This window comes from Polistes canadensis, unplaced genomic scaffold, assembly GCF_001313835.1.
Source record: "Polistes canadensis isolate GaletaPanama2010 unplaced genomic scaffold, ASM131383v1 scaffold_50, whole genome shotgun sequence".
Taxonomy (NCBI): domain Eukaryota; kingdom Metazoa; phylum Arthropoda; class Insecta; order Hymenoptera; family Vespidae; genus Polistes; species Polistes canadensis.
The window spans coordinates 57,928-67,937 of record NW_014569597.1 but is presented as its reverse complement, the minus strand read 5'-3'; the positions used below and the strand labels follow the sequence as shown (position 1 = coordinate 67,937).

General features: G+C 31.4%; 1 protein-coding gene and 1 long non-coding RNA gene across 6 annotated transcripts; one reads left to right on the top strand and one right to left on the bottom strand.

Moving 5' to 3' along the window:
* The first annotated feature begins 484 nt into the window (after positions 1 to 484).
* On the top strand, positions 485 to 9,248 carry LOC106785452 (uveal autoantigen with coiled-coil domains and ankyrin repeats). 5 transcript variants are annotated; one of them, XM_014745935.1, is made up of 15 exons: positions 485 to 642; positions 2,442 to 2,722; positions 3,121 to 3,672; positions 3,756 to 3,986; positions 4,295 to 4,688; positions 4,751 to 5,106; positions 5,204 to 5,632; positions 5,696 to 5,869; positions 5,939 to 6,106; positions 6,365 to 6,616; positions 7,074 to 7,360; positions 7,426 to 7,528; positions 7,629 to 7,820; positions 7,907 to 8,851; positions 8,937 to 9,248. In XM_014745935.1, the coding sequence occupies exons 2-15, from the start codon at positions 2,531 to 2,533 to the stop codon at positions 9,027 to 9,029; spliced, it is 4,368 nt and encodes a 1,455-aa protein (XP_014601421.1). In that variant the 5' UTR covers positions 485 to 642; positions 2,442 to 2,530; the 3' UTR covers positions 9,030 to 9,248. The 5 variants fall into 5 exon arrangements, with proteins under 5 accessions (XP_014601421.1, XP_014601422.1, XP_014601424.1 ...); XM_014745936.1 differs by having other exon boundaries at positions 2,429 to 2,722; XM_014745938.1 differs by having other exon boundaries at positions 486 to 642; positions 4,430 to 4,688; positions 8,937 to 9,247.
* Positions 1,003 to 1,866, bottom strand: LOC106785453. Its single transcript, XR_001381526.1, has 3 exons — positions 1,776 to 1,866; positions 1,195 to 1,540; positions 1,003 to 1,104 (listed from the first exon to the last, which is right to left on the bottom strand). It is a non-coding gene; the product is annotated as an uncharacterized LOC106785453 (long non-coding RNA).
* Positions 9,249 to 10,010: the final 762 nt, after the last annotated feature.

The following is a 10,010-nucleotide window of genomic DNA, read 5'->3' as shown; positions in this document are numbered from 1 at the left end:
TTACTGTACAAGAATTTAACTAATTTCATTTTATTTATTAATTAATTTATCTAAACCTTTTTTTGTGAATTCTTTTTCTAGCTTTCATCCCAAAAACAATTCCTTATGTTAATCCTCTGTATACATTTATTTCAGTTGTTCATTTTTATTTGGAAGAATATAACGAGTTCATGTATCTCTATGTAAATCTAAAGATGATACTGTATTTTACAAATATTATAATAACCTTTAAATGAAGTAAATAATAATTAAAATATATAATATTATATATGTTGTGTTTTTTTAATAAATAAAGAAGAAATTTTGTGATAAAAAAAAAAAAAATAGAGAAAAGAAAAATACTGTTTGATCAATATCATTCGACGTACTGAATTCTTCGTCATGAGAGCAATACAGTATCCATAAATAAAGACATAACTATATACATTTTCTTCTTGTTTTTGTTAAAACGTTTACATATGGAATTTTCTATCGCGACTGCGCAATGATTTCCTGCGCGTTTGTCGACATGCAAAGCGCACGCGGTCTTTCGAAATGGTATTTTTAGAGAAGTAAGTCGCTGGCTACCAGCGACAACGGTAGTCATTGCTCTTGATCTCAAATAAGCCGAATACACGTAGCTAACTAATCGGGTGACCAGTAGTGAGTAGATCCTAACAAAATCCAACTCTGTGAAAGCTTAATGTATCACTATAACTTATTCTCTTAGATCCTTTCTTCTTTTTTTTATTATCTATCTGTAATCCTCTGTTTCTTATATTGCTTTTATCATCTACTTTACCTGAAAAAGAACAAAATAAAATTATATTTCTGTATGAAATACAAAGATTATCTTCGAACAAAAAGTTTTTATATTCTTTTTTAACATTCTACATAGATATCTTCGGTGATTCTATTTATTTAAAATATAACAATATATAATAAAATAAACTCGACGAATTTATACATCCGTTTGTTCTTAAATTCTATATCTATACGTTAACTCTCTAATTCAAGGTTTCTGTGACTAACTCTGTGTCTTTCTTTAATCCTTCTTTGTACTCGCGTTCACTGACCGTCGTTCTTGACAAAAGTATTTTTGTACATACAATTTTCCAACCAGATCTGTAATATAACAATTCAAATAAAATAAAACAGCTTGTTTATTTGTTCTCGATAAAATGAAAGACATTAAGTTTTCAATCATTTTTATACCTTCCTACACGTGTCGTGTTGATATGTTTTTTTTTTTTTTTAAATCTTTCTTATCGCGAAACAATCATTTTTTGTTCTCTTCAAAAGCTGCTCATTGTTCTCAGGTAGAACAATCGCGTTTTATAGTAGTTTCGAAGCTTCTCTTTTTCACCCACAGGTAGGATTCTCTTTCTCTTTCTCTCTTGCTCTGTCTATGTCTAAGAACCGAGCCAAATTCAGGCTAAAAAAAGCTCTTTTACTGGCGCACTTGGAGATCAAGCTTCTTTGCTTTCTAAGCCAATAACTTCTAACCGATTGTTCAGTCGGTAATACTTAATGCTTTGCTCATGTATTTTTCCAATTGGTTCTAAATTTAAAGAGTTGGAAATATTATTAACAATTTTTTCCAAATGTTTTTACATAAATCATTTTAATAAATCGAAAGATCAGTTTTAAGCAACAAAATTATCAATTCTAAATGAAATAAAATGAAGTAATACAATGTGATTGGTAATATAAATTGAAATAGCTCTAAGCAGTCTACATAGTTATTAGCATAATCGATTAAATGCGATTTTACGATAAGATTCATACGAACTTACCGTGATCGCTTTGTTTTCAATTGTTTCAATAAAATATTTCATTTGATCATTGTTTTCAAACGTGAATCAAGCTATTCTTAGATGTACTCGCATGACGCTTCGTATTTGAAAGATTCTTATACAGTTTATATTGTTGGATGTTTTCGACGTGATAATCTAGACACAAGGAGAAGGATTTTATACAAATTGTTTAAACGATGAGCAATCTTGTTGCTACATCGTATGTATACGATATATATGCATACATATATCGTACATTTTCTAACATCTCTCCGCAGTTCTTTGTTACCTGCGATCATAAGATCGTACAAATGTTGATTAGATCGATTATCAGTTAAATTACTTAGTGACATATTGTTGTTCTCCTTTTCTGCGATGCCAATACATGGCTTTGCACCAGCTCAGTATTATTATCGCTCGCTCTGCTTTCATTTAAACGATCCTTTTATTCAGATCTTGATCTCTTGGCCCTTCTCCATTCTTTCTTCCTATCTTTCTATCTATTTTTTCTTCTTTTTCTACGTCATTAAATATAATGCTAGAAATGAAAAAACAAAATATTAATAAATCGAACTCATATTCGTGGAATTTACCTAAGGATATTCTATTTTTAAAATGAAAATCAAATATGTTATGTGTTGCAATAATTTCAGATAAATATTTCAGATAGTTTCGTCGAAAAGTAGCTTCTATTATTTCCCAAAGTCCAAAGTTGTTGCATTTCGTCATCGACAAGAATACTATATTAAGCGGATATGGGTGCTGCAAACACTAGTAATATTTTGCCATCTTCTTCTGCATCATCGATTCCTTTGAGAGCAAGGAACACTGAAAATCCGATCGAAGTTAACTTCGCCGAAGATAATATTCTTCATTGTGTTGATGGTGCAAATGAAGATAGTTTGAGATCTACGGGTTACAACGTTACTGGAGAACCTCGAGCACAGGTTATCCAATCATTTCAATTATTTTTATCGACAATAGCTTTGGAAATGCTTGACATTCATTTCACATTGATTTATGAATTTATTTATTTTTAACGATTTCTAAATCGAGCATTATTATAATTAAATCTCAGCATGTATTAATATCAAGAATAAATAGCAATTACATATTTAATTGCAATATCATTGTTATGTTTGCACGTGCTTCTCATTCTGATCCGCCATAGCTGGGTCCGAGTTGGCTCATGTCCAAAAACTAAACACTAGAACACCGTTTTTCTACGTACTTACTTGGAAAATACTTCTGACAATGAGTCACAGTCGTATAATTCTTCGGATTAATCATTTTTTATCGTAGACATCATTTTTGATGTGTTCTTATTCATTTGTTCAATTTACAGATGGCTTACGTTACACGAACCACAGATTGGAAAGCAGTTGGAGAAGCTAGCAATTCTTCCTTGAGGTTACAGCATCGCGAAAATATGGAGCTTTCACAGATTATTTTACAATTAGCTAAGGCTAATCAACAATTGGCTAATGCTCATACCACAGCGTTGGCACAATTGGAGGGGCTCTATCTGGAATTACAAAGGGAAAAAAATTCACAGAAATTAATTTCCAATAATAGCGAATTAACTTCGTCTAATATTCTTTCGAGGAAAAAACTTACGAGCCAGGAAACAAAAGGAGAGCCCGAAGAAGAGAATGACTCGAGAATAAAACTCGAACGTCGTATCGATAGGCTAGAAAGCGTTGTATCTGAAAGATCTAATGTTTTTCGAAATCAACAGAAAAATATCTTTCAGGATAGAGTACCTCGCGTAGAAGTAGATAAATCTAATGAATCGCATAGTTCAGAACAATTTTCACGAATTAATCGATATTATAGGGAACACTCAACTAATTCTCAAGAAGGAGAAATGACCGTACGGAATAATGAAATTAGAGGGGCAAGTATCTTTTATCTAATTTTACTTCAATCATTTATTTTATTTCATAAGAATCTTCTGACTAAAAAAATTTATTTACAAAGGTACCTTGTAATACGAATTCGGATAAAATCTTCGAGAAAAAGACGAGATCGTACGAAAAACATGATCAGGGCCACGCCGAAAGATTGACTGACGACGAAATGATTCAATTATTCGAAGAATTACGTGCACTTAAGGCTGACAAAGTCGAATATCAAAATACGAACGAAAGATTAAATGCGAATATCGCGGAACAAAAAAAATATACTGAAAAGTTATGTAAGGATTATGAGGTACATATCATTTCTTTTTCAAATCTCTTTAGATTTGAAAGAGATTTCGAGATTTGGCTTTTACTGATTGCTTTTTTTTTTTGTAGTAAAACTTTATTAATTCTTCTTTTTATTTTCATTTTAGAAACATTCCAAGTAACACATTTGTTTCCTACAATAAAATGATACTAACCTTAATAATCATATAAATAGAAATATAACTATTCTACTTACTAATATTTATTCTCTCGCGCATGGTTATTCATGGATTTTGTTGATTTCTTTTTTAACAAAATATTACAAAAAATGCTTTATATTCCCTAACATAGATCTTGAGAGAGCAATGCGAACATTTAGAATGCAGCTTAAAAGAACGTAGAAATCAGCATGAGAAGCTTCTAAAAGACTTCGATTTATCTAAAAACGAAATGGAAAACATGGTGAAGGAAATAACCTCGTTTCAGTCAGAAAAAGACACTGCCGAAGCTCGGATCTCAAGTTTAGAAGGAGAATTGAAAAGGGTTATTACAGAGAATGAACAGATTAAAGATATGGAGAATGAGAAAGTTGGGAATTTGAAGGCACAGCTAGTCGAGGAAATATCTGATAAAAAGAAACATATGAAGACTTTGGAAGAAGCACTGAACGAGATTCAAAGACTGAAGGAAGCTATGAAGACTGATATGAAAAATACTGAGGAGACTATTGCAAAAGATGATATTGGTAAGTTTTTAATGAATTACCGAGCAAAAATGTTGTTGACGTAGAAGAATTCGTAATTACAGACTCTACACAATCGAACGAGATTTCTGAAGATTCTACGACAGATCGTACTATCGGTATGGATTTATTCAAGAAAGAATTAATATTGAAGAGAGAAGCAAGACAGAGAGCTATTGCTGCAGTATCATCTGAAATGGAAAGACTTAGGCAAGAATTAGAAGCAGAAAAGGAAGCTCATTCTGAGACATCTAGGGTCCTTGATCTCTTGAGATCAACTCAATCTAGTCATCAGAATGATAATACTGTGATTTGTGATAATAGAAGTAATAAGAGATCTAAATCTATCGATGAAGATTCGGATGACAATGAAATATTGCTTAGACGTATCGAGGTTCAACGACTCAGTAGTATTTTAAAGGTAAATACAATAATATACTCATATGTTTGAAGTTAGATTATAATTGATCTAAAGATTATATTTTCTTAACTTGATATATACTGAATTTGTACTATAGGTTTCTGATGAATTACGAAACAATATTCGTTTCCAAATAGAGAAGGTGGATGATCTTCGATATCAACTCGAAAGTGAACCCGAACAACACCGATATATCATTCGTTGTTTAACCGACGTTACGAACAAGACGAGAGATACTTTGAACACGCGTGAACATCGTGCTAATGAATTGAAAGATTATTTAGCACGTAATCTGGCACGATTAAATGACAGAACTTTTTTGGATACCGATGACGTTAGTGCAGAATGTGAACGTCAATTGGAAAGTATCAACAGTTTGAAGAGTTTGTACAATGAAAGATTAAGAGTAATAACTGAATTAAAGGATACCGCTATTAAAGAACTTATCGATGTTAAGGAAAACCTGAAACATTCCTCAAAGGAGCGCGAAGGTTTAGAAGAAGATCTCAGAAAAGCAGAAGAGAAGGTAAATTCGATCAATGTTTTTATTATTTCTTCTTAAATGCTTTAATATTTTTCTTTTAATTAGATTGACGCCCAAGATACTGAGATCTCAAACCTAGAATCTCAATTAGGTTTAACCAAAGCAGACTGTAGAGATCTTCAAAATCAAATGTCGCTAATCAACAGTTTGTTCACTCAAATGCTTTTGGGAGCTTCTTCCGCTGACATGGACTTGGATAGATTATCACAATTATTACAGGTACTATTGCTTTTCCTTTTCTTTTATAATGTGATCATAATTATATATTTATCATGTTCTATTATATAGGAAAATCGTGATCTCATAACTGACATAGCAAGAGATAATTGCACAGAGGCTGCAGCACTTCCAAAACTCTTGTTAGATTTGGTAGAACAAGTTGATGGTAATAAAGGATTACAAAAACGTAACGAGGATGATCAACAGCATGAAGAAATAGCTCATAACTTACCAAAGGTTTTTAAAATTATGCACACACACACACACACACACACACTTATGTTACTGTCAAAGCCGGAAATCAGACATTACTAGTAAATCCTCGGCATTACTATGAATGTGAAGAGCCTTCAGACGAAGTCAGAAATGAGACTTTTTGGAGAGTTTTTCTTAGGCATCGAACATAATACATAATACATATATATAACTAATGAATTTGTAAATAATTTTTCTAGTTACATATTTTAAATTTTTGTGTAATTTGTTGATACGAAGGTATGGCGCGTTTTGTTGGAGTTGTTAAGTTGTCACGCTGCTGCTTCACAAAATGCATCGGCAACGTCTTCTTCGGATTCCAACAGTTGTTATAAATCTGTTGACACACCTAGTGGCCCAAAATTGGTGATATCTGTTAGTAAAACTTATATTCACTTGAAGGAATTAATTCTGGAAAAGAAACATTTGGAAAAAGAAATGAATCGAATGAAACAATTGAACACGCATTTGGAAAGCAAACTAGGAGAACAGGTAATTATATATGTTAACGGCATTTTATAGAATGCCCACGTAAAACGGGCAATGCGTATAATGAGCAGGTATTTCACAGATTGCTCGGTCATTCTATAGAATGCCCAGAGGGTTTCGGTCAATCTATAGAATGTGCTTCAGTTGGCAGTGTTTAGAACACGAGGAGGAGGAGGGAAGTGTTTTTAATCTCGTATAAGTGAAACAAACAACATGAAAATTGAAAACTCCCCTTTCCCCCGTGCTCTAAAAACCGCCAACTGAAGTAAATCTTGTAAATTGATCAAAATGCTCTGGACATTTTGTAAAATAACATTATATATAATGCCCGAAACTTGTTTTTATTTATTAGTTATAATAGTAGTAATATATTTCCCGTAACACATAGACACTATAATATATATACTATTAATCATAATATTTATTATTTCGAATAAATATTTGAATGAAATATTAACAGGAAAAAAGACTTTCGGATGTAACTGCTGAATTAAGCAAAACATGGAACATTGTTGGTCGAATGCAAGCTCAACATCAGCAATTGCATACACACGAGAAAATCCTTAGATACGAGTTACAACAAAAACGAAAAATGTTACAAGAATTGAAATTGGAATTGGAATATTGCAGAGAAAAGTGGGAATCAGCGAGACAGAAAAATACTAACACTGAATTAGAATGGCGAAGTTTACGTCGTGAATTTGCTGCAAGGAAAATGCTTTCTGTACACGATTCCGTCAATAACAGGTAAATGAAATTACACATTTTTGTTCATTTTAACTTTCATACGTTAATTATATATTTGAACGTAGTGCTGAGAGTGGCTTCAGCGATGAACGAGGTGACGATACCGACGAGGAAGATGAAACTGTTGAAGACAGGGTCCGAATGGGTCTAACAAGAAGAACCAGAAAGGTTTATAACAATTATTTTGTTATATGAAATCTCAACAAAGTTTTTATATTAACAATAGTCAAATATTTAACTTATAAATTTGATTATTTTTAATTCGTAGGAAAGTCCGAAAACTTCAACGATGTCAACTGTAGAATTGGAACAACCTGTCGATATTGGATTACCAGAAGCGAGTTCTTCCATTGCTTTAACAACGCAAGTACCTGTAGCAGAAAAAGAGACTGAATTTGATGAGATTAAGATTGTGGATACAACATCATCGGTAGAGCCTACAAATACTCAAGAATCAGATGTACGTAGAAATTTGTTGTTTCTTTTCGTTAATCAAAATTGATGTTAATTCTTGAAATATCTAAGGATATTTATTTTTGTCTACAGCTCGTCTCAGAAGTTTTACAACAACCTTTGGATCCCTTAGATCAAGCCTTAACTACTGTAATAAGAAATCTTATAAGAATAGACGATGATACGGAATCAAGTAGCGATGAATTTAATTCTAGAGAAAATATTTCATTGCCATTTATGCGTTTTGTTGATAACGTAAGGTCGGAAAATAATCATCAGGATAATAACAACGACCCATCGATTCGGACGGATTGTCCTAGTAATAATGAAACGAAAGAGAATAGAGATATTCAATCGTGCTGTTCTACATCTGATTCAAATATATTGGAGATTTGTAACAATATCAAAGCTGACGAAGAAATATCATCAACTAGTAATTCAAAGTTAGGCTTAGAAGATATTTCCAATACTCAAGAAAATTCTTATTCTATCGAGGAATCGATAATAATTGAAAATATATCTAATGATAATACTAGATTAAATGCATCTAGTTCCACGCCAATATTTTCTATTGGACCATTTCCTGTAGCTAGAAATAATTCACCCAATCAACTTTTTACACCAGCCCTAAAAAATGATTCAAATGAAATAAACTCGACAACAGATAATTCATCTATAACGAATATTAACGAAGATGAATCATTGAAATCAGTAGATAATTCTAACGAGACTGATAATAACTCGATGATGAATTTCAACTCAAAAGATTCTGAGAACGTGCTAAAAGAATCAAAACCAGAGTTAGATTTGGCTAACACACCTGAACGAGTTTTGATTGCGCGAGCTGACAGATTAAAACGTTTGGAAGAACAAGCCCAGTGGCTAATGAACAAAATGAATGCTACTAGTAGAAGAGGTTCTGCTCTTAGTACGAGGTTGGAAGTTCTTCATGAAACTTATGGTGAACCATCGGCTCCAGTTCCAGACGTTATTCAAAATCGACATTTAAGATCATCTTCTTTGTCTAGTCTTTCTCAAGTATTTATTGATTTAATCAAATTTATATATAAATATATATATATATAAAATTGACTTGTATTAATATTTAATGATTATTTAATAGGCTACCACGTCATCGAATACTACAGATAATGTCCAAACGTCAAGTGAAGATAAAAATATTGATACATCGGCCGATGATAAAACGTCAACATAATTCTGTAAACAAATGTAGAGTATATAAATTATTACTTTACTCTATTGTTTATAATTTTGTAATCTATTTTTTACCAATGCTTGTATTAAGCATTAATAAGATTGTTATATTATCTATTGTTTCTATTTATATATAAATAAGAATGAAATGTACAGATTTATTCACATGTAATGTCACCAAGGATGTATCGTATATATGTAATCTAACAATTATAATAAATATAATAAAGTATATTGTGTTTCCCCCCAATATTTCTTTTATATAAATGTTTAAAGTCTAAAAAGAAAAGTGATCAATAAAATATAAAAACTATCGTGAAATCTTTCCCATACCGTATTTGTATCTACGAAGTTATAGTATCAAATGCCAATATAATCGAGATGTTCCTGACGTCACATCTCATAGTATTTTTATATCGTGGTATTAATAACGGCTAGAGTTTAGAGACCGAAAAACATCGAACTTGCAATTTGTAAAGTATTTTTCAGTATAATTCTACTAGAATCAAAAACTTATTCGCGCGCGCGCATAAATATACAAATAATTATTTCTCTGTCCTACAATTATTCTTTAATTTACCTCGTTTATGCCACTGATCTAATTTATATGATTGTTACAATATAATTGTACATTTCAAACTTCCTAATGAAATTTGATTAGAAAAAAAAACCACAATTAATTCTATATTTACAATAAGAATATAAATTTCTAATGCGTGCCACCACATAATATATAACATGCATAAACCTAAATATAATTTTCAATCTATTTTATATTCTAAGAATAATATCTAATCAAAATATGACTCTGAAAAAGTATGAAACAAAATGATCTTTATCAAACGTTAAAAAATATTAATGATAAAATCTTAGGGTCTCTAAAAGCATTCCATTTAAATTGCAGACAATCCATAGCTATTTTTGAATATTGAATCCAATAAGATAAAACGGAAGGAAACTATAAAGGAATCCGGTAGACACA